This window comes from Vanessa tameamea, chromosome 20 (genome assembly GCF_037043105.1).
Source record: "Vanessa tameamea isolate UH-Manoa-2023 chromosome 20, ilVanTame1 primary haplotype, whole genome shotgun sequence".
Lineage (NCBI taxonomy): Eukaryota > Metazoa > Arthropoda > Insecta > Lepidoptera > Nymphalidae > Vanessa > Vanessa tameamea.
In genome coordinates, this window is record NC_087328.1 from 3,869,463 (window position 1) to 3,895,870 (window position 26,408).

General features: G+C 31.1%; 1 protein-coding gene across 2 annotated transcripts; it reads left to right on the forward strand.

The window, feature by feature from the left end:
- Positions 1-596: 596 nt before the first annotated feature.
- Positions 597-16,296, forward strand: LOC113392881 (uncharacterized). Of its 2 annotated transcripts, XM_026629490.2 has the most exons (6): positions 597-748; positions 9,816-9,874; positions 11,258-11,324; positions 11,531-13,647; positions 13,834-13,875; positions 14,848-16,296. In XM_026629490.2, exons 2-5 carry the CDS (start codon positions 9,861-9,863, stop codon positions 13,850-13,852), a joined length of 2,217 nt encoding a protein of 738 aa, XP_026485275.2. In that variant the 5' UTR covers positions 597-748; positions 9,816-9,860; the 3' UTR covers positions 13,853-13,875; positions 14,848-16,296. The 2 variants fall into 2 exon arrangements, with proteins under 2 accessions (XP_026485275.2, XP_026485274.2); XM_026629489.2 differs by lacking the exon at positions 13,834-13,875.
- The last annotated feature ends 10,112 nt before the right edge of the window (positions 16,297-26,408 follow it).

A 26,408-nucleotide genomic window follows, 5' to 3' on the forward strand; every position in this document is an offset into this window, starting at 1 on the left:
GACCGTGGCTCGTAATAAGTGGTGAGACAGACTAATCGTGAGTCTGCGTCCGAAATAAAACTATTTGCCAATCTAGTGTTGCCAACTATTACATCGATAAGAAATAAATAATATAAAAAAAATACATATATAGATTATTGTTTAAAATAGTGAAGTATTCGTGTAACTTAAACTACTAACTAAAATATAAAAATAATTACAGTCTTTATCACAATAAAAATATTGTAAATGTGAAAGTAACTCTGTCTGTCTGTCTGTCTATATATCTATCTGTTACGCTTTCATGGCTATACTTCCGAACCGAATTTGATGAATTTTTTTATAAAGGAAGAGTGAACCCTAAGGAAGGATATACGCTATTATTTATACCTAAAACCTACGACCTCCTCACCCTAATACTTGGTCGCAAACTAGTAAAATATATAATGAGATTTTAAAGTAGTTCGTTTGTGTTTTTTGATAAATCTTCCCAAATGTGTAGTCACACTACCATTAACATTATCCTGGATGTTTAATTGGAATTTAATATTTCGGATATAAGGTATAAAATATAATATTTAGCGATATCGATGTTTCCCATTCCTACGTTACTACGACGCCTGTGTGCTGCCCGCAATCGCCGACTGCCCGGGCGCCCGGCAGCGCATCCGAACGAACGAAGTCCACGCGACCGTGTTTACGAACGTTACCTATTCAAATCATTTGAGTGCAGTGTGATCTGTTTGGATTATTTGACCCTATAGGAGAGGTGAGTTATAACATTTATTTTAAAGGAATCGAATTTAAACTGAAAGTTCGTTTTCGTCTTTTGTCATTTTATATTTCCTTTTTGAAGGCTGTTTTCAATTTTACTTTGAACATACGTTCGGAAATTTGATAGTGTACGTTATGGTTTGTGACTAAAATTTCTTGAACTATTTACGAATTATTTTGACATTTTGTATTGTAATAAGATTTAAGTGTTGCTATTTTTGTGGAAAAAAAATGCGTAAGCGTATAATATTATTTATACGATACTTTTACTAATATCGAACGTTTAGTTTTAGTTATTTCTTTCCAGTTCGGAATAATCATGACAATATAATTAATATTTTTATTGATCATAAAATTGTGACGTAAACACTGTTAACACTGGGAAAAAGCATAATCTTTAATTACCCTATTACACAGGGTTTATTACGTAGGGACAATGTATTCGTTTTTACAAAAAATCCCAGACAAGATTGAAAATATTTCAATTATAAAATTTAAAATAAATTTTAAAGAGCGTTTGTTTGCTGAAGGATATTACGACACTAATAATTTCTTAGTCGACGACACACCTTGTGAATAAGATGATCGCCTCCAATCTATTTCAAATAACGAAAATAAAAGTTTTATTGTTAAGAACAGAATTCTTGTAAAAAATATTCTGAGTTTCTTCCGTTGGTTCTTCTGAGGTCCGAGGTGTTTATTTCCGATTTATTATGCTGATAATGGGACTGATTCTTAATGACACGTGCGTATGCGCAAGTTTCATACGTAAGCCGTGAGTAATGACACGCAATCGCGTCACTGAGTCAAAGCTCAGATTTAGCGCATGCATAAACACATTCAACTTTGATTCAAGGGAAATAAATAAGAATCTTCCATCTGTACTCGACTAAAAATGACTATAAATGACAAAGACAATGATATATTTCAGTACTTGCAGTAATAGTTAACCTGCTTTGTTTTAATTTTTTAATAATTCGTAAATTCACTAAGTACTCATGACATTTCTTAATAACGATGTTATTTTATGTTCTAGAATAAAACCTACATGGTTTTATATATTATGTATCATGTATTTATTCAATATTTATATAGCGGTAAAAAAATACAACTTTTTATACTTTCAACTACCTCGTTGAGTTAGTGACTAGGTTACAAGACTGAAGGCCCGAGGTCTGTAGCTCAAATTCCGGGTAAAAGTTATCGAAATTAGCGATAGAAATTCTCTGTAGCAGCCCGAACTTTGGAAGATGATACGGCAGATGAGTACTTCACAGGTACATCAACAGCACAAAGAAGGGCCAATTAAAATTCTATATACCGTACCCGTCTATTGTTCGGGTTATCGGTTTTGTTTGAAAGTGTAAGTGTAGACTAGAGAGTCTTAAACATGTTTTAATATCTATTCCATGCCGTATGCCACAATGGGTCTTAGTTAAAGTTTAAAAATTATAGTGTGTTCCTTTGCACACACACTTCTACGATTAAAATCAAATCAAAATATTATTTATTTAAGTACGCTAAAAAAGCACATATGAATCGTTGTATTGAATTATTCGGTTCGGAAAGTAGATTTTACCGAGACGTACAGGCAAGAACCTCAGTAGTTACTCTTTACCACCATTATAAATGCAGAGTTTTCGTCGATAACGTACAATTAAATTTACGTATATCCTGTCAAATGTTTTTATTTTGATATTTAATTTTACTATTAGGCAAGGTAAAAAATAGCTGTGGAACTCAGTATGGAATTATTATATTACAAGGTTAATTAAACGCAAAGCAACAGTCGGTCGCTAATGTTGACTCTACACCTAACCCAGCAGGTAACTCAATTGTACCGTGAATAAGTGCATTACTTAAAAAGCATCACGTAACGATGTGAAAGTCGCAGGTTCAAACCTTGATTTATTACTGTGTCTATAATCCTTTACATACAACTTTCTACGCGAAGCTTTAGTTCATCGCTTAACTTATTAAAACTCAATTCTTGTCGGGATTTTGACTGATCATTTACTCGCAATTACTGTGCACTGGTTTAATTAAGTTTATTTTATTTTAATATATTGGAATGCTTAAATATATTTAAATTGGCGTTCGTATTGTTACTACCCTCAGCATTTGTTTATAATATTAAGTAATAAATGTTTATTAAGATTCTTGTTATCGCCCGTTTCAAAAACAGTAGACTTAACAGTTAGGTAAACAATTTCAGTGCAATTTGTCCTTATATTTATTCCATTACAAGATATTTCTTTCTCAGGTAAAGTCGCAAGTCGTAAATTAAGCAACAAATTAAATTTCAGGTTTTTTTTATTCAATTTTTCTTTAAACGGAATTTAAGTTTAACAAAATATTTTTTACATTGTCTTGTGCTTAATTTGTGTTTATAGTTAACTTAATACTCGATGGTCTTTAAGTTAATTATCTGCTACGTGAGTATTTACCGACTCGCATTGAAATAGCCTGGTGGTATAAGCTCCAAGTCATCTTATCGAAAGTTTAAGAAGCTTCAACCCAGTTGTGGGAAATTTATAGGCTGTATGTATATAGAATGACACACGAATGTGTGCAACGTAAAAAAAAAAATCTTGCTTTTTTATCTTGACACGGAATTATAAGCTTACCGAAATATAATTTAGAAACATAATTTCGTATATGAATTATTTATATTACGATAAATATAAACATTGTATAGGATTAAGTTGTTTGCCTTAAGCATATTTGTGCAGTGAATGATATCAATTTGTTTCACGAAAAGGTCGGAGTTTTGGCGCAGGTAAGGTATTAGTCATGCCAACAGGTCTTCTCACGACTACAAAAAATGACATCTATGTCTCGTAAATATATCGTAGACATTCAGACGCTGAATGCTTCATAAATACGAACATTATAAATTATTTATACAGTTGTTGCGATTATTTTAATATTCTAATTGGAATTTAACAATAGATATTTATTGAAGACGTTTGTAACAAATTTTATGGGTTGTTGTTGTGGATTGATTAAAAGAGACGTTTATATTAAACAAAAACATGAAATTGACTCTTATCGTGTTAATTAGAGGCAACATTTAAAGCGGATAATTATTATTATTAGCTTATTTAATCTGTACCAATATTAAAAATGTGAAAGTAACTCTGTTTGTCTCCTTTTTGGTCTTTCACGGCCAATTCACTGATCTGACTTTGGTGAAATTTTGTACAAAGCAAGTTTGAACTCCAAGGAAGGACAGGCTGCGTTTTATGGCTAACACCTTACGACCAACCCTTGAAACAGGAGGGAAGCCGCGAACGACAACTACATAGACTTAAATTTTATCCGAAACTCGATGCATCTTTTGGTATAAGTTTAATATATATTGGTTAAGTTCTTTTAGTTAGGGAATACAAAAACGTTTCCTCATTTATTAATTTAGAATATATGGATAATGTATTATTTGTCAAAAATTAAAATTTTGAACTGTAAACATCTCACAGTCACGCAAGTTTCACTTCTCCTCCTGAGAAGGTGTGGAATTTATTTTTAATATTAGAGAATTGCTTGTTTTATAAATATAAATTAAGCACTTAAAATTTTAGTGATGTTGTTTGTCTAGGTTTGAACCCGTAATCATCGTTTAAGATACGTAGGAATTGAAGCCACTAGGCCATTTCGGCTCTACTGGTAACAATTGTTTCTTTAATATATTTTTAACTTTTGCCTCGCGGATAAGTCTTTGAGGGTTATGTTAGTATTTTTGTAAACAACAGAATATAATTCCGTCCGTCCATTATAGAGACGCTAGAATCAGTATATAAAAGAAATTCGAGTCATAATCTATATACAAATAGGCAAATAAAATAGTTCAATGCCCTTTGCTGCTCTGTTTATCAACCGATTTTATTATTTTTATTCTTCATTAGGTTAAACATTATTAATTTTAACATTAAAAATTGAAATAAAAGTAGAAATGAGGATACTAATATTATAAATTGGCGAACACTGGTAACAATATATATAGCAAGTCTATTGTTCAAAATTTATCGTACTATATCTAATCTAATATTTTTATTTTTATTTGGAACTAACTGTTTCCCGCGGCTTTGCCCGCGTAGAATATGAATATATTAAAAAAATGACTTAAAATATTACGTTCATTTAACACCTCATTATCATCGTGTGTATTTCAGCCCTTAGGGTAGAATATCCAGAAACGCTTAAATTCGAATCAACTAATTTTTAATCAGTAGCCCAAAAATAAAATTTCGAGCTTCTAACGTCAAAATAACGGACTTCCAGACTAACCTGTATACAAAATGTCAACACCTATTTCTCCCCTTAGGCGTAAAATATCCAGAGACTATTAAATACATATCTACTTATTTTTAATCAGTATCCCAAAAAAAAGTTTCATGTTTTTAATTGAAAAAATGACGGAGTTCCATAAAAACTTTCATCCCTTATTGCACCCCCTCAGAGGTAGAATATCAAGAAACGCTTAAATACATATCTACTCATTTTTAATCAGTAGCCTATAAATAAAGTTTCATGCGTCTAACATCAAAAATGACGGACTTCCAGACTAACCTATATAAGAAATATCAACCCCTATTAAGCCCCTTAGAAGTAGAATATATAGAAACACTTAAATACGTATTTACTCATTTCTAATCAGTATCTCAAAATTAAAGTTTCGTGTTTTTAAATTAAAAAATGACTAACTCCCATAAAAACTTTCAACAGTTATTTCCCCCCTTAGTAGTAGAATATCAAAAAACACTTGAATACGTATTTACTCAATTTTAATCAGTGTCACAAAAATAAATTATCAGGTTTTTAACTTAAAAAACGATTGACTCTAATAAAAATAGATACTATATGGATATATATGTATATGTTTTTTTTATGTAGTTTTATATAAGTATGTGCATATATTGTTATATATTGTTAATTCATTTTTAATTACCGCCTTCATGGTTTTTCTGTTTGACCTAAAGGTTAACTGGCAGAGAATGCCTTCAGGCATTAAGTCCGCCTTTTGTCCCATTAACTTTATGGTGGTCAATAAAGCATTTAAATAAATAAAAACTTTCAACCCTTATTTCACCCTCTTAGGGGTAGAATATGCAGAAACACTTAAATTAGTATCTACTCATTTTTTGTCAGTATCCCAAAAATAAAGTTTCATGTTTCTATCTTAAAAAATGACGGACTTCTATACATAATTTTCAACCCTTATTTTGCCCCTGCAGGGGGTAGAATATGCAGAATCACTTAAATAAGTATCTACCCCTTTTTATTCAGTCCCAAAAATAAAGTTTCATGTTTCTAACTTAAAAAATTACGGACTTCCATACAAACATTACAGCCCTTTTTCGCCTCTTTAGGGGTAGAATTTCCAAAATCGTTCCTTAGTGGGTGTCATGTTATGTTAGTTTATAAGTGTACAGCCTAAAATATAAGTTTTATGCTTCTAGTTCTAAAAATGACAATACTTTCAACAACTTACAACCTTTCATCCCCCTTTTCAACCCTTTACAGTACTTTTTTCCAAATAAAAAATAGCCTATGTGCTTTCTCAGGCTCTAGAATATTTGTGTAACAAATTTCATTTAAATCGGTCCAGTAGTTTTGGCATGAAAGCGAGACAGACAGACAGACAGAGTTACTTTCGCATTTATAATATTAGTAAGTATGGAATTAGTATGGATTACTATAACTATTATTAAAGGATACAATTAATTTATTGTATTGATACACATTAGCTAATTATTGTTTACTGTATTAAACGGTAGATAATCATTATCGGCTTATTATAAACATCGTTTAACATGTGTTTAGTCAAACACCGCTTTCTCGTTCTTTCTTTATTGATTTTGAATTCGAAAGAAAAAGACAGCATCATCTAACTAACCATCCCTTAAATATTTATATATCGATCTTTAATAATTTACATAGTCGGTTTTCATCATTACTTACTCGACTTTAGTTAAGGTTGTGTATATTTAAACAGTGTATAAAGTTCTAAGGTAAGTTTTTTTATTTTTATCTGTGACCGTAATTATTGTTTCGTTCTCGAAGTCTCATACTAATATATATGGTAGAACGACCCGGGTTTTTTTATTATATTAATGTCTGTATGTCTTGTGTGTCTGTCATAAATATAATTAACAAATCTGTTAACAACTTAGTGTTGCACTTCTTACATTCCTTAAATGCGTCGCTAAGGTTGTGGCAACTAGCCACAATTCGATTACACACACACATAGATACACGGTACAACAAAATACATATTATATATAGTACATAAACTTAACTTTCAATTCTCGTCTTATCATTGTGGTCCTAAATATTTATTATGGAGAGGTCCTTAAAAAAACGTCATTTTTCACGTCTTTCTGAACGCTAAAGTACGATTCACAATTATTAAAATGAATGAATGATTTTATGTTTGGTAACCAAATAAGTTCATAAAAGTGCTTTCAGGATTCTACACTGACTTACCAATAAGAATCACTTAATACTTAACCAAATTAATGTACTACAGAATCTTAAAGTCCAGGACGGCAATATTTATTTTTTACATACAGGACAGTGTAAAGTTTTTAGGCTAAAAACTATTTGTTACAAAGTATATGGACATTTCAAAATATACAAATTAATTTTAAGTGTTTTCTATAAGCATAAATTGCATATGAATTTCGGACCATAGTTTGAGAAATGTTTGAATAAATGCATAAATCTGTGAGGCGTTAGGTATGATGTACGTAAGTACAAAACGTACTATAAATCGTTCGGCTTCATACTGATTATATCGTGATATTAGCGTATATCTCATTATTTATAATAATCTCATTGTGTAAACCACTAATTTTCACGTATCGTGGAATACCGTGAGGAATAGGTTGTTATTTTGTAATGAAATAGATAGTAAGTATGTCATTCATATTGGAATAACTTTTATAGGAGTGCGATTCTGTAAGAATTCACTTCGTATCTCACACGTGGAATGTTGACAACCGAGAGTGATACGCCATTCTGATACGTGTATTCTATATATTGGTCACTGTCGCATATCACATTCTGACATTTCAGGATCGTGTTCTGCGGTGAGTTCCGAGTTTATTCTTACAGAATATCTCTACAAACCTATTTTGGTGTTTTCTCAATTTTTTTGAGTTGCTTGCATTTACTAATTCATTTAATTTTGCCGGTAGTAGGGTGTTGTCCATGTTTGGGTACCACAAAGGCACAACAGACATATTTCTTTATTAAAATTTTCAAAAAATTATAATTAGTTATTAGACGCGGTTTCGCTCGCGTTTTAGAAGTTGTTCGTCACATGCTAGGCATAAAAAGCCGCCTATGTCTTTCTATGGAGATCAAGTTTGGTTTATATCTATTTATTATATAAATTTCATAAAATTCAGTTCAGTGGTTTGCCCGTGAAAGACCAATAGATAGACAGACAGGCATAGTTTCGCATTTATAATATTAGTATTACAGTTAATTATATATTTTGAAGTTACTCATTCTCACACACATATATTTTTTCTGACTTCAATGGTCGTCCTCGTGCTAACAATAGACGGCTACCAGCTGTATTGCAAAGCACATTTCGCAAGACCTGTGTATAATGTGTTAAAGCAAACAGCGCTATTAACCCTTTTTAAAAATAACCAACAATTATTTATAAACTAAATCATACATTATTAGAATTATAATTTTTTTTTTCTATATTAATATATTACAAAGGAACTATGAAGTATGTATCTACTGAATTTAATTATTAATATTATTTTAATTATTAAGTCAAAAGTGAAATGATCGTCACCTTTAAATCAATATCATCAAAAGGTTACCTACGTAGGTAGGCATTTTTATCAACTAAAAATTCTTTAAATTCAGGACTTAAAAAATTTGCAATAGAAAAGTAAATTAATAGAACTATGCAAACATGATGTTATGTTATTGTCGTTCAAGAGATCGTCTAATGGCATTGTATGATTGTATAGATATAATCACTCACGAATGCGCTCTCTAAGTTCAATTATTTATCGGTGTTATTTTATAAAACAAACTTAACAAATATAATCCAATTTGTTATTTTTGCTGTCTTTTCTATAAGTCGTCTCACGTGCGTGAGACAATAAGACTAAGACAGTTTATAATAAAGAGCATTACTCACTCATACTAATGCAAGCAAAAATAAACACATTGTCGAACATTGTTGTCATTACGACGAGCTCCGTGGTCGAGTAGTGTATACACCGGTTTTCATGGGTACGCTACTCTGAGGTCCCGGGTTCGATTCCCGGCAGAGTCGATGTAGAAAAAGTTCATTAGTTTTCTATGTTTTCTTGTTGTTCTATGTTTATATCCTCTTCTATAGAATATGAAACTACAATAATATAAATAGGCGTGTAGGTTTTGGATGATGCACATTATCGTGCAACGTGTTCAAATTTAATATTTCCGGTAATATGTCGTAAATTTTTCTTCGCACTGAAAATGAATGGTAAACGAACGTTGGAAAAAAGGAAATTTATTGCCAACTCTGTGGTACGTAAGGCGTAGTTGAGCTAAAATCGTATTGGCGTCTAGCCATCAACTATAATTATCGTAAGAGTGCCAAAATCTACCATCGCATTCCATCTCTGGCATTTATAGATTTTACTAGTATTTTCTATCCTTTTCAGAAAACCCTTGAGAGTTAAATTTAATTTTATGGAATCATTTTTCAGGGAATGTATTATATGGATTATTGATAATATTAAAGTTTAATTTTATTTTAATTGAACGTAACGTAACGACTTAAAGTAATTTAATACAATTTTTTTTTGGGATGTTATAAAATAAAAAAAATGTTTATTATCTTTTTAGTGATAAAAATATTCCCATAATTTTAAATGTCATGTGAAAAAGAGTAAAAGGTACGCCAACTAGAGCCAAAAGTACATATAAGATTTATAAAAAAAAATAAGAAAAAGTTCGTAGCATATTCTTAACCTTCAGCAGGTGGAAAACCGCGTTCACCGTTACATATGTTCATCCACTAATACACATGATCTCACTTCCAGTTGGAGCTGGCATTGAAGCTGCATCCACAGCAACGTGATAACATCATGGCAGCTAACGGGTAAGCATTTTAAAATTTATATTTTAATTTATGTCGATAGTGCTTTTATAAAATCAGATTTCAAGATTTCAGTTAATAACTTGGTATTTTGTTTTTACGGGCGTGACATTTATAATGAATTAAAATGAACAAAATAATATTTGAGCTTTGTATAATTAAAAAATAAAAAATTACTTCTTTATTTAAATTATATATTTTTTTCTAAATCGTTAAGCATAAGTACAGAAAAAGTATTGGTCAATAATGTCGGTCATGCTCCACATCTTGTGGATTTATAATAAAATGTACTTGAAGTTGAGAAATATAATAGATTAATATAAATATTAATCAGTCAATTGCAATAAATGTAGTTATGTTATCTCATTATTATCATAAAAAATCTAAATGTTTAATTTCCATTGTTACAAAACAACTATAAAAAAATTATTTTTTGCACATTACAATATTTGTGACTTGGGGTCTTTGTGAAGTAATGATATGTTATAAATCTATATTATATTTGCAGAGTGAAATAATGTCACGAATGGTTTCTAAAACATTTTGCTCAAAATATTAGGGTACATGATTACATAAGGTTCGTATTATAGATTATAAAACGGAACTTCATAATGGTGCATTAGGTGCATTTTATTATAATATCACTAATTTTAATATGAAGGTCATACAAGCGTGAGTCTCGAAATTAGTGTTAACCAAATATACCACAATGAGTCATACGCCATTTGGCGTTTCATTTACAAAGTTTAAAATAGTACTTCGTGGTTTGTTTGTCATAGAGCCCTTTGCCAATAAATTGCTGCGAATTATTTTAATCAATAGTAAATTCAAGAGATGTTAACATTCAGCCTAAAATAAAATAAAGTCTGTGTGTCTGTCACCAATGATATTAAAATCAAATAAAAGAAAAAAGATTACAAATTGAATAATAAACAACAATATCAGTCTTAAAAAATGTTTTTAACGTATATTTTAATTAGATTCAATGATTGCAATAGTACGCGATGTATATCAAAACATAAGAAAGAAATGAAAATTATTTCCTGAAGGTAAAAAGTTTAAATCGGCTATTTAGTATTTATTTTAGGATAGCAGATGGTCTAACAGACTACCTTCTTGTGAGTCCTTCGTTAATGTGACCTTCTACTAGTAATACTTTGTGAGCTCCTCCTTGAACTTAACTTCTATTATTTTTAAAAATATTCTCTATAACAAAATATTTGCCTTTTATTTCGACTGAAATCAAAACTGACGTTTTCATTTTACGCAAATTTTATCGAGATTTCGAAGAGGTAAAGCGAAATGGGTCAACAATAGCTTTCAGTGTTTGTGTCCATCGGCGTTGTCATACGGGTAAAAATAACGTGATGTTTGGCCATTTTCCAGATACGGCCCTGCGCCTGTCACTGGACACGTCGGCCGGATCCCGAACTATGGCAAGACTCAGGTCAATGTAAGTATATGTTATTAATTGTTATAGTTAATTTAACGCATATATGGAACTGGTGAAAAGAGATCATTTTGCATTCGTTTTACATTGCTATAAAATTAATTTATATTATTGCTATAAAGGTAATTTTGTCTTTAAGAAAGTGATCAAATAAAAAATATATTAAAATCATGTATTTTTAATTATTTCTTTCTCTTTTTAAATTCTAGCCAATGGGTGGTGTCGAGCCTCCAGCGTGTATCCAAAACGCGATGATGACTAAAGACAAGAAACCATTCACGTATACTCCTGGAGGTTTAGATCTATCACAAATTAAGACACCGAGTATGGCGAGAAGGATGGCTCGTCAACGCTCTCAAGAAGAGCAAGAACATGCCTATACTCAACCACCACCTAACAGCGTCTACCATCCTCAGGGTGGCCCAGTGCCGCCACCACCACCTCCACCACAAATACCAGCACCACCGCCACCGCCACCTCTTGTTATTGAAGCTCCGTCAAAGTCTCCTAAACCAGTAGCACCTGGAGAGCGACCTGAAATTGTTATACCTGAAAATCCTATAGGTATGCTTAGAAAAACTAATAGCCCTTACCATTGGGAGGCTGAAAAAGCAGAGTTACAGCGTATCGGCCCTGTTCCTAAATTCGTTGATAAAGTACCCAGTCCTCTGACTGTCAAGCTACCTTCAAATAACTCCTACCAAAACTATTCTCCTCAAAACAACATTCAAAGACCGAACTACGCTTATGGAAATCAAAATCAAGCTCCTGATAGTCCGCTGCACAGGCCAGAAGCGCAATATGCTCATCAACAATCAGGTTCACCAAATGTCAATGGTTCACCACAAACTAGAGACATGTTATTACGTCAGGACTCTCAATTCAATAAGAGTCCACAGCCATTTGGAAATCAGCCGCCACTGACTAACAACCAATCGCCACAAAATTCTGGTTCACCATATACACCTAATGCCACAAATCATTGGAGGCAACCAGAAAGACGAGATTCTCCGGCAAGTGTGCACAATAGTCCACAATCTCCACAGTTAAATCGAGGACCATTTTCACCGGCTGTTAAGCAAAATTCCCCAAGTTATAACCAAACAGCGCCTAACAATTCTGTTTTTCATACTTTGCCGAGAGTTGGACAAAGAAATCAGGATAGTTTTCTAAGTAATCAGGGTATTTATAATAATACAAGTAATGTAAAAGAAATTCAACCGATTCAAAACAATGAGTCACCAAATACACCCCCGTGGCGGACAAATACACTTAATAGGTACCCGAAAGATCAAACTACTCATAATAATATTCAGAATACAAATCAACAGCAGGTATATAATCCCCCCTGGAAAGCAAATGACGCTAACAACAATCAAGGTGAAGGTAACTATAATCAGCAATGGAAGCAAGAGAAAAGTTCTCCCAATAATATTAGTCAGCAACAATACTCTCCACCGTGGGCTGCACAAGAGGCTAATAATAACAGATCACAAGATACTGCGCCTTGGAGGTCACAAGATAACACAGGAAGATCCACTACCCAGCCTATCTCCCCTGAAACGCGTTATCAATCTTCTATATCCATACCCGTGACACCAAGAAAACAAAATTCACAACCAGAATATAATAACACCCAGAAAGAGGCAGTATATGTCAATCAGGAACCTGTTTATTACTGTCCCGATAGTCCAAAATCAATACCACCCTGGGTTAAAACACAAAAGGAAAAAACAAAAACACCACCCCCTGCTTGGTGTCAAAGACCATTAGAAGGAAGAAAGAGTTCTTCCAGGGAGTTAGCAACACCACCGAGAGATACAAAACAAGAACCAGAATGGGTAAGAAAGAGTAACGAAATGCAACGGGGTGCTCGTGAAGTCATCAGTCCCCCTAAATATCAACAGCCCGTTCAACCTAATTGGTCAACTAGACCCTCCGAAAATAGAAAAAGTTTACCACGGGAAAATACACAGAGCACACACACAGGAAGAATTATTCCAATACAAATGGAGGTCTCGAGTGCGGAAACGAGAAATCAAGGTCGACAAGGAGGCAACCAGCCTCAGTTGAGAATCGTTATTGATATGAAACAAAATCCTGAGTCTCACAACCAAAATAACGCTCAAGTTCCATTTTCTCAACCGACTCAGCGCATTATGAGAGTGTTATCGCCGCAACTAGTAAGGATGGACGAGCCCGGATACAATCAGCCAGATTTGCCAGTGTTGAATAGAACTTACCAGAATACTCAGGACAGTCAGCCAAAAACGCGAATAATTCCAATACAAATTGAAGGTGGCACCAACGGTGGGGCAAACAAAAGGTAATATTATTTTTTATTATTATTAAAGAAAAATAATATTTTCTATTCATTTATATTTATTTACAGATGTATCTATTCTTAGTGTTAAATTCAATATTCATGTTTATGGATATACTCTGTTTTAGAATGTTTATATATTACGTAATTGAAATACATCCTCAAGAACTTGAATGTTATAATTTTCAGCTTCGGTGGGCGGTATTAAGGGAGCTGTTTGCGCTGTCCAAAGTAAACTTATTTTTATTGCACTGCTTCTATGATTCAAGCACTTGCTCTATAATTAGCGATATTAGCATCTTCACGCGCTCTAATTCTGTTTACTTCATTCATTTAACAAATTTGCTCTCTCTGTAATTAGCTGCTATCGATAGAGATAATTAGTACCTACTTAATTTTTTCATCAAAGCGTAGTGCACAAAATATTTCTAATTGGCTTTTCTAACAACTGCTTCGTTGTACAAATTCTTTGATCTGAATTATGATTTTTGGTTTCGAAATCACTCAAGATTCAAAGCGTAATTTAGTGTTGATTTGTTTGTTATCAGTTTTACTTATAGTATTTTTTTATCTCATACTTTTCATATAATACTTAACATAATCATTTGATACGATACTTCTATATTGACCAATAAAAAGGGCAGTGGCTTAACAGTGACGTAGTGATATGAATGTCAAAGGCTGCTAAGAACCCTTAGACTTAACTCATGAGTTTTGTGTGTAAAATTACAATATATAATATAAAACAATATTATATATTTTTAATACTTTTGTGAATATAAGCCTAGTAATATTTAAAATATTTAATTCAACCTAACACCGTTGTATTGAATGTAGACATTGTATAATATACAATTTCAAAGATTTTAAAAAGATGTTAAGTAGGGTTTTATTGTATCTATTATTTTAATATTGTTTTGCTTGAAAGTAAAATGAATATACCTACTCATAATTAGTTATAAAAGGTTTTATTTATAAATATTGTTTTCACTAAACAATTGTTTAATTAAACACTTATTTTTTAATAAGAAGGAAGTCATCGTTGGTTTGATATTTAAGAGATATGGTCACTTTATTTAACTAATTGCCTCGTAAACAACTAGATAGTTACAGTCGATAACTTTAAGATGCTTTGTGAATAAAATTAAAGGTGTATCGTTCGTTTTTTAAATTGTATTAATCATAATTTTTATACGTTTTCAGCGTGTACTACCACAGATTCACGCAAGATGGTTCGCCACGGCAGTCTAAGGCGTTTAAAGTTCTACAGGTTATAACCGGAACGGGTGACAATATTAAAATAAATATGAAAGATCATCAAGGTTACTCTGATTTTTAATTATATAAAATGTAATATGAAGAAAGATAAATAAAGTCAATTGTATTTGATATTTTTGACTGGCAATTAAAAAAATATCGTCAGTATATATATAGTTAGCCATTGTTCGTCTTTCTTACATATGTTTTTTAATTGCTTATGAAATTATTTTTTTAGATTAACCATAATAATTGATACATTTATATGCGTTTTTCTTCGTAAACACGGTAGGGATATATGTTTATCTAGAAAACTATATACTATATATAAAAAAAAACATATTATATTAAAAAATATTGACGCGCGGGAATATAACGAGCTATATAAAAATTAGTAATTAATTTAATAATTATTTAATTTAGTTTAAATTTAAGTTATAAAAAAAATCCATAATATACGAACAACATTATGTGCTGCTTATGTGATTATAAATTAAAAACTAATGCTCATAAATACGGCTAATATACCAAAGATTAATTAGGATTTTATTAAATTATAACATATTTTATAACTTTATTTCGTTATAAAACGTTTTATTTAAATAAGTTTAGTTATACTTAATATTTAACTTATTACAAGTTACCATTAGATAGCGAATTTTTGTTTTATAAATTAACAATAAAAATTATATATGTATAATGTATATATTTAAATATTATATCTTTAATTGTTTTAGATGCCCTAATATTAATATATTATTTAATATAAATTAGGTTATTATTTAATTTATATGTACTATAAATATATATTTTATTTATTCATTTATTTTTGTAGATATAGTATGTATTTATATAAAGCAGTATTCCTATAATATTTTTTCTTAAATTATGTTAACAAATATATTCCTACTAATTAATTAACAAGGTTTCGACCAAAGAGTTTCTATAACAATATTATTTCCAATATTATACGAGTTCCCATAAACCTGGTTTGTAATTAATTTGTTTGTAATTAACAAAAATTAAAAAAAGTGATTTACCTACGTATCATGGCAATAATGATTTTATTGAATATTTTTTGTACAATATTATATTTTTTCTAAATCGTTAAATCTGAATAATATTAATGTCTTAGGATTTTTTATTATTTGTTTTAGTATTAAAAATGTACAAAAGTTTTTTTTTTTAATCAGCAGATGTTATGGTCGTAGGTAAAATTCAAACAGACAGGGGTGTGGCAATCTAGTCAGTGTGATCTTTATATAAGTATTTTCTTTATTTTATATGAATTTACTATGTTATTGTATTATTTAAGTTTAGTTATATGTATAATATTTTATTTCATAGATGGTAAGGATGATATAGTTTTTTAATAAATGTCGATAAATGCTTAAAGTTGTTTCTATTTATAATAATATTTTTTAGTAAATTTAATGTTGGTAATTTTTTTTATTAGTTTCGTACAAATATATGATTACTATAAAGAAGAAGAAGACAATTCAGACTGATTTTATAAACTTAAAAATCGAACAGATTGATATTATACTTGAAATTGTCTTCCTTGTGTATTAAATATCATTTAAGATACAGATTGTATTCATTGTATTGAAATTATTGGTTTTAGATTAAAACCTCGTTCGTTACATAAAGTATAGATAAGGATATTAAACGATTAATAATTGTCATAATGTCGTAAGTTAAGTGAAAAGGTACTAACTCTTCGTAGTAAAATAATCCTTTTAATTATTGTCAGAAAATGTTAGTGAAATTAAATGTGAAATACTAGTAATAACTTTTCAAGAACCAAATACCGTCAGCGCACTAGCAAGGCCTGATATTGCTGATTTCTATGTTTGGTAGTGGTCACTTTCAATGTGATGAGTCTCCTGACCATTTGTCAATAAAAAAAGAAACAAAAGGGGGGGAGGTCGTAGTTATTAAAAGATTAAATAATATCTTAGATACTTATTGTAAGACATTTTATTTACATAATAAATAAGACTAACCTAAACCAACTAAAATGGAGAAGAAAGTTTTTATTTTAAACTGATTTGAGTCAATTAATGATCGCACATTCGTCATTAAAAAAAAAAAAACATAAAAATGTAAAGAGAACGTCAAAATCATTATTCCATATAATCTTCATCGGTATGTATTATTTAAGAAGCAAGTTTCAAGAATTTTATTACATATATCTTAAAGCAAATTTTATTGCTCTACTTATAAATGTATGAATTGCCCTCTTCTTCGGCACTAAGCTCGTATTAATATCGGTACAACAACAGAATGCCGTATACTGTTAAAGTAACTACTATTAATTACGTGAATCGTAAAATCAATTTATTTAACTAGACTCTGCTTGCAAAGATCTTATTAGAGAGACGAGTATTCAACTATACTCCAAAAGGGATATAATATACTCCATTCAAGCTTAATACCTGTCGTAATACTAAGAATTACTATTGTATTTGTAAGTAAATATTGCGTTTCGAATTTCAAAATATGTAGAAGCAACGCCAGCTAGAGAATTATTCTCTCATAAGAAAGGTTCTGTTCTGTACTGGTTCATTTCGAGTAAAATAATATGTGCCTTAATTGTTATCTTATCAATGAGGTCTTTGTTTTTTTTCTGTTATTATTTTAAATCAAGAAATATTAAGAAGTATAAAAGAATTCCATGATAACAAAATATTCTTCGTATTAAGAATAATTATATATTTGAAAGGGACTGATGACATATTATTTAAAGTTATTATTTTTTTTTTTTATTAAGACTCAAAACAAAGAACAACGTAGGCCGTTATAGAGCCGTTCTCTAACCGGCCAGAATCGTTTTTCCGCTCTCTAATTCTTTGTTAAATCGTAACAATTTAGTAAATAGCAATCAAAAATCCTCTTTAATTTTCTGCACGTCTACGGCTAGAACTCTTCAAATTATTGTAAGTAAGTAAATATTACATTACTTTAAATTTGGATACGTTTTTCAATGTATTCTTATATATAGTCGTAGTACCGCTCTCTAGCCAACCTTGGTACTAGACCATAACCGATTTCCTGAAATCACTGGGACAAAAATCGGCTTACGCTACTAATATATAAGATTAAGAGAATAAAGATTCTTTTGTCTCTAAGATATTTATATGATAAAATGTTTGTAATTTTTTATTTCGTGTCATTGGAGGGGTCTTGAAACGAATTTGTACGTTTTCAAGGTAAGGTTCCCACTACTAAGGAATGGGTTTCCGTAAGTGATAGTTAATTTATTGTGATAGGTTTTACGATTAGTTCTAGGCGGTCACACAGTAATTGCTGATTGCTAGTTAATTTAAATCGAATAATTTAATTTTTAAATGAAATAGCGATGAAAACAAATGAATAATTGATTTTAAAAAGGAACATCAATCCTAAAATTAATTTAAATATGGAATTCGAAGTAGAATGAAAGATTAAAAATAAGAAAAAAATTACATTTAACAACGTGATCATTCAAAGGAGTTTAAATGAAAACGTATCTTTGCTTGGCAGTGTATTCTACGATGACAGCCTACGACCGCTGTTTTAAAATAGGAATATCAAATAGTTGATGAAATTTTAGTGCAACTGACGCGATACTGCGTAAGTGTATTGCGTATGAAATTATTTGTAGAGCGACGGTTGTGACTTGTGACGTAGATTTGGATACAAATAGACATATCTTCGAGTTTAAATTATATGTGTTTGAGGAAAATAACAAATCTATACAACTCTAAGGTTAACATATAAAGTACTATATATAAAATTAGTTCAACTCGAGGCTTCAGGTTAGAGGTGTGTGGGGAGGTGGTGGTACTGATGAAGGTGTTTTGTACCTTTTGTGCTTTTCTACAACATGAAAAATTTAATGATCGGTTTAGATTAAGCGTAACAGACAGACAAACATACTCACGCATTTATATTATTATTTAGGGTTATCATTGTTACCTTTTTATATACTATAGTCTTACCAGATGATTTATTAAAACTTATGATCGTTGCTAGAGTTAAACGTATTGAAATACCTAATTATATCATATTTTGATTAATTTTATTACAAGCTTTTATTTAACTTGCAATGTAAGTATGTACGTGACACAATTTAGAAGCAGATGTTTTTAACCGATTCAGTTGAAATTATACATATTTTTTTAAATTCATTTCAACAATATTAGTATCAAATGAAAGGGCTTGCTAAGATTAATTAAAAAAATAAAGTGACGTCACTGTAAACCAATATGGCGGAGTAAGTTATTAATGTTTGCCTATAATATGGGTACCGAAATGACTTACTGAGAATACGAATTCGAGTTTTATTACTAAAAAGGTAAAAATAAATGAAAAGCAAAATATATTTCTAAAAACAAGCTTTTATTCTCATATAATCTCATTTCAATAAAAGCTGGTATAAAAAAAGATTTTTCTTTTAATTTATATAGTTATTTATTATTTTTCTTTCTATAAAGTATATAACAAAGAATATAAGGAATAAAATTAATAGACAAATTAATTAAACATATTATATAATACGTTACATACGTTTGTAATTCAACTGCCTCATTAGTCTAGTTGGGTTCAAACCCCGGGGTCAGTCAAAAGTTGATGACATTTTCTGTTTATAAATTATCTCTAGCAGTCTGTTTGGAAGCTGGTAGTGCTAACACCACCTTACCTCAGACGCAGGTCATGTGTATGAAAAATGAGGTTTCAGGTTATCTCTCCGGTCTTCCTAATGCTATTCCATTGAATAGTGAGAGAAAAAGTCACATAAACACCACACTATTTCTTGGGCGGTTTACGTTGAGAGTAGCCGCTGTTACCGATATCGGTCGGTTGAAGAATATAATTTTTTTTATGCAGGCGGACCTGCGAATGGGCCGCCTAAAGACAATAGTGCTGTAAAATTAACAATTCCTACATCGCCAATGCGCCACCAACCTTGGAAACTAAGATGTTATATATCTTGTGTGTAGTTACTCGCTCACTAACCCTTCAAACCGGAACACAAAAATGCTGAGTGTACCTACCGAGACGAGCTTGCAGGAAGCCTTACCACCAAGTAACCATCTTCATCAACTCCATCATACATCTTCTGAATTGTAACGTACAAACAAACAATTATTTTGCAGTAGTTCCTTGTGTTACAAATTGAATTACTCGCCAATGTCGTTACGTAACGCATTTTCTACGTCTTCACTATTATTTATGTAAAATTAGAAAATTAAAGTATCCAACATATGGGACTATCATCAATACGTATATCGTTTGTCCAAATGTTTAAAGAAAATTAAAAAAATACTACATATTATGGTAGTAGAGATACGTCTTATTTAAATCAACAAAATAAATAACATATTTTAATGAAACTCGGCTTTATACGCCAATACTTGACCAATAACGATCTATGTAAATAAAATTGATGTCTGATGTTGGTTAACCGAGATGATCCCAGCGCAATAAAAAACAAACTTTATTTATTATTTTGTAAACTTTGTAAATTAATCAATATCTCAGTACTAAAAGGTGCTAGCCCAGATTTTAACCCACAATCTTCGATTATGATCAGTCTGTGTCGTCAGCACAGTGTACTCAGTACAGGGTACTTAAACAATTGTGACGTGTCCTAAATAAAATATATTATTTCTTCGGTCTTTGAGTATTGGCTTGCCTCATACCTGGATCCGCCTCTGAATAATATACACCTCAGCATTTCAAGATAGCTTACAACCTAAAAGTCCAATCATTCTTAATAGTATACTCGTTAAATTGAATTATTACTGATTACAATTAATATTATTAATAGGTTTAATTAAAAAAAATGTAAATTTAGTATAACAATTTATAATTCAAATAGCGTAAGATTGATAGAGACACTGATAGGAAACAATTTCGTCGTACCGCCCTTTTGGTAAATTGAGTAACATTTAATCCATTTGGGTCTGTAATCACTGGATTAATCCTACCAAGGGTTGGTTATCGATTACAATTTTACGGCTTTGATGGCAAAACGCCAGGATTCGTATTTGAATTGCGTAAGCGTAACCGGGATATCGACTTCGTGATTTTTAAACGCGTTTGCTTATTCAACAATAAATATTTATTCTTAAAGCAAAAACTAAATCTCTCTGTATAAATTCATATTCTTTATTCAAATTATTTTTATTTCATTAGTAATTTTATTAGTAGTTTTTGCGTTTATCGCGTTCAGAAAGACAGACGACTTTTGAAGACTTTGTTTTATAATATGTAACGAAATTTTAAAATAAATTAGTATTTTTTAGCTGATTTATAATAATAAATTGCACATGCGAAAAGTAATACAAAAAGAAATATAAAAAATATAAAATTTTATATTTTTTAAAAACACAATAAATAATTATCACATTGTGCGCATTGAATACTAGATACTATAAAAAAGCGGCCAAGTGCGAGTCGGACTCTCCCATGAAGGGTTCCGTAGCAGCAAGTATGGAAAATATTACACGGTTTATGCGTAAGGTTTGTTTATGAAATAAAATGTTTTTTTTTTCTTTTTTAATTTTTACATTTGAGTTGATTGAATGAAAGGTAAATTGCGGTCTACGATTCATGACGTATTAAAAAACAACTACTAGATCTCGTTCAAACCAATTTTCGGTGGAAGTTTGCTTGGTATTGTACACCATATATTTTTTTTTAGTTTTTTTAATCTCTTATTTTATAAGTTTCTAATATAATTTTTCTCCAAACTATTAAGTTTAGAAAAAAATGATATTAGAAACCTCAATATCATTTTTGAAGACTTATCCCCACACGTATGGGTATAATGAAAAAAAACTTTTGAGTTTCAGTTCTAAGTATAGGGAACCCCCAAAATTTATTGTTTTTTTTTCTATTTTTGTGTGAAAATCTTAATGCGGTTCACAGAATACATCTATTTACCAAGTTTCAACAGTATAGTTCTTATAGTTTCAGAAAAAAGTGGCTGTGACATACACACGGACATGACGAATATATAAGGGTTCCGTTTTTTACCATATGGCTACGGAACCCTAAAAGGCATGTATGGTACCTGTTGTGACTAACAATACCAATTACTGCGAAAATTGTAATAACAATTATTGCGAACGACAATTTAACTAGAATCAAAAGACACAACAAAGAGTTAGTTAATATCATATATACATAATTTTTTAATTAAAATGATTATTGATAGTTATTATTGCATATGCTTCAAAGACTACACATTAATAATTAATAAAAACAAAAATACTTTATTTCAGTTTAATATAACATCCTGCATCATGATGATGATGATAACGTTGTTCTAATCGATGTTTGATCTTAGGTTGACCAGCCAATTGAGCAGGAGATATTATAACGCTCAAGTACGCAAACGTAGAGCAATCTATAACTTCTTTCATCTCGAATTTATATGACGCAGGACATATCCATTGCACCAGTTTTAGCGCAAACGCGAGTGCTTATAACTTATCTTTTCCTGTATTCTCATAATCCGATGATACGGCAATGTGACTGAACACAGTTCAGGTGTAGGACCAATCAAGCTTTGCTTTATTTTCCGATGCATGGTAGTCTGGGATCACATTTATAATTCTTAAACTCAGGACTGTTACTGAGAATTTGACGTCAGAAAAACCCAATAAAATTTTATCTGCCGAGCCAAACGGGGTTTTGATCGATAGATATGAGGCCCAAGATACAAACTAAGTGGCTAGATAGATAAGGATAGATATACAAGGATGTAATCGAGCATCAAACAACCATTATAAGCCAATAGTAATCTCCGATCTTCCATAACACTTATTAAAAATAAACAGTACACTATATACACAAACATAGTCTAAGCAATAGTTTCTCATAATATTAGGGCTATTTATAATAATATAATTAAACGTGTATCAGTAAAACAGATGCATTATTTACCCATTGTTCTAATGCGATGGTAAATCCAACACGATCAGAATTAGTTCACTCACAAGACGGCTTTACGTGCTCTCTGAGGCATGGGAATGTAGACACTTCTAACTTCCAGACTACGAGCAGCTGAAACTTTTCCTACGTAAAAATATTCTATTTGCCATATAAGCTAAACCTAAAGTATCGATCGGTAAATTCGTAATTGGGTTTAATTTTCTTTATACGAGTAGTTTGTGCTATATAACCATTTTGTTGAAACCGGTTCGCAGTTAAAACTAATTGAACGGTCATTAATCCTTTCAATAAAGATCTCCGTTGTAACGTGTTACTTTCGCCAATTTTAACTAACCCTATAAGTTCGTTATCCAATAAAACAATATAGGGTGGGTCCGAACTAGTGTAGATTGTTCCGTTGTCCGTTAATTAACAATTTCATGAGCGAATGGACGTGAAGATTACCTACGTTCAATAGACTATCACCTGTGTTGATGGCAAATAGATCCCCATAAAATGAACGTGGACTTATATGACTCTGAGCTTCAAATAGGACGCTATATATATTATACACTACTTATTCTATTAATCCTGACAAGCTCTATCTATATTTATGACATAAGAAAATATTATATAATATTTTGGACGTACGTTGTCATATTTTGTGAGCGGATTACTAGTGTGTGTGTGTGTCTTCACAGCAAAAAAATGGGATAAAGTTAAAAATGTAACTGAAATCGGTCTTGTTACAATTGCGCAATGACTAAGAGCGAACTTGCATTCATTAAATCTATTTAAAACTAAATATATACCTTTTTCTATTTATAATCGGACTCAGCCAGAGAACAGCTATAACATAAAAATACATCAATGTAACGAAGCTACTTGTAGAAAATGCCATACCTGAACTATTGTCAGTAGAGTAACCTCAATCAAATACCTTGGTGTTTTACTTGACCAGAGATTGTCTTGGCATGCACAAATAGAAGCCATAGGATGCAGGTTATGCAAGTTGATTTGGATTTTTAAAATGTTAAGAGACGTCTAAGGTCTTAATGATTAAAATATACATTGCATTGGCGCAGTCTATATTGGGATACTGTATTCCTGTGAGGAGGTGCTGTTTGGTTTTTCAATTAATCCTGTAAATATTTTTTTGTTTGTTTCAAAAGTTAGATACTACATTATTCAGAATGGCGTCTGAGTGAGTTTTGTGAGCATGAATTAGCTGGCTCATCTTAAGGAAAACGATGATATTTTTTTTTAGGTTTTAATCAATTCAACTCAGTTTATATTATAAATTTAAACTGAGTTGAATTACATTTATATTACATTTATAGAATTATATTATCTTCAACTAAACCTTACGTTTGTACTAGGGGTACGACAATAGTCCAAGGGATCAAAAACGCATCTGTGACTTTCTCATAACAGCTTAGTCCGTATAGATAAAATTGGCTACATAGTATTAAGTTAAGTAAAGATACTTTATCAGATATTCTTCCGCAAAACAGTATTATTGTGTTGGTGACTGAGTCACAAGTGACATAACATCTGATCAGATTGGTGGCGCATTGGTGTGAAGTAAGCAATGGTTAATATGTGCTACAGTGCCAATGCTTGGGCGGTGGTGACCAGAAAGGTCAATCTGTTAATGTCCCACTCCTGGGCTAAGGACTCCTCTCGTATTTACGATTTTGGACAATGTTGGTTGGGTGGATACAAACGTGTAAGATAAATAAATGCAGGTTAATCACGATGATTTCAAACAAAAGTATTAAAGTATGTTAGATATTTTTATATTTAAATTGCTAGTTTCCACAAAACAATACTTAACCAAAGATAGTTTATAAACAAAATATGTCTGAAACAGTAACAGCAATCAAGTAGATCCTCTTAGGAGAATCCCTTTGAACACGTTTCTATTTTTCTAATACTGTCTAAGAACTAGCAATTTGATTGGCCAATGTACTGAAAATTGTTTTAGGAAATTGCTATTTAAGTCTTTGTTGTAATATGAAGTAGTTTTAGTTTGATTTAAATTTTATGATAAGATCAATAACTTTTTCAATATATTTTTTAATTTTGACATCGGCAATCAATTTGCGAAATAAAAAATATTTTCATGATGAATCGGAACTGCAATTGAACGGTAAAATGCTGCTGGCATTGTTGCCACCATTTCACGCGTTAATGATGTGGACGGTAATTATTTTGTAGTTTTTTGTTCTGCTCGTACTGTGTATATATTAGAGCATATGTAATATAAATCTGTTTTGCATTATAACAAAACAGTTATTATGTGTGTGAGAAAACACACAGCATCGTTTAGATGCTATGATAGAGAAAACATACAACATTGTCAATGTCAGTGGCGCGCAAATTTTAAACAAGATGGCGCGCTCTGCTGTGTGTGAAAGAGAAAGGTAACAAAGGACGGAAAGAGAGGTAAGATTAACTTCTATTTTATAATTGTTTATGGTAAGATTTATGGATGCTTCTTCAAACAATGCTGTGTGTTTTAGATACACATATAATAGTACACTATTGGGCACAGGCCTCGTCTCTTGTTAAGAAAGGAAGAAAGATACTTTTTAACTAGTAGTTCGATAACGATATTTTCCTTTAAGAGGACAGTCCTTGCGGAACGCCTAAATAGCGCTTACTATTTTCGAAATATCTTAAAACTGGAGCATTGATTATGGATGAAAAAAGACATTCAGTATCTTAATAGATAGATCTCAAGTTTCACCGCGTGATATTTATAAAATTTGTATTAATAACTCAGTAAATTCATCGTCAACATCACTCCAAACACTGAAATCGACCTTTTCTATTAGCGTTTTTTAAGCTATTTAGCTGCTAGTTTATACATGTATTTTTGGTTAAATGGGGACACAAAAGTGTAAATAATAAGTTCACCGTGTTAAATTTCTATTATATCACATAATATTATAGTAATTTTTATTTAAATATTGCTTACTTTTTGGCATTCGTCGTCCATACATTTTAGTATGGAGAAAATAATTTGACGGTTTTGACTTATTATTCGACATCGCTGTCAATAAATTTTCAGTCCCTCCCCAGAGCCCAAGGTGAGAGCACGTCAATTTTTATTTCGAGCCGACTCTTATAATTTCGCAAAACGTCTACGCACACATAGACAAGTTAGCATAAGGGTGGGGCGCGAGTGTCGTGGGACACAATTGTTAATTTTTATGTTGCGGAGCTGAGTCTTCCTGTCAGGGACGATAAATGAGGACTCCACTGAAGTTTGGAATCCAATGCTATAAAAAAAACCGTAGTATTGGCTACATCAAGACGGCCACTATTTATAGATATATTATAATTTTGCTTTCTAAAATTTGGTAGGGTAAAAACTACACATTTTGTTTTTTGAGTATTCAAAACTAAATTATTTACTGTAAACCAATCGTGTATCTGTGATAATGCACCGTTCACATCGTCATAGTCAGTTTTTTCCTGTCTACCTTAAAAATCAGTGAAGTATCGTCAGCAAACAACATTATATCACAAATACCTTTAACATAGAAAGGAAGATCATTTATATATACTAGAAA

Bases quoted from the DNA above. Each gene is read 5' to 3' on its own strand.
- LOC113392881 (XM_026629489.2), top strand. The intron at 11,325-11,530 runs GTAAGTATATGT...TTTAAATTCTAG, and splicing joins ATGGCAAGACTCAGGTCAAT to CCAATGGGTGGTGTCGAGCC. The intron at 13,648-14,847 runs GTAATATTATTT...ATACGTTTTCAG, and splicing joins AACGGTGGGGCAAACAAAAG to CGTGTACTACCACAGATTCA.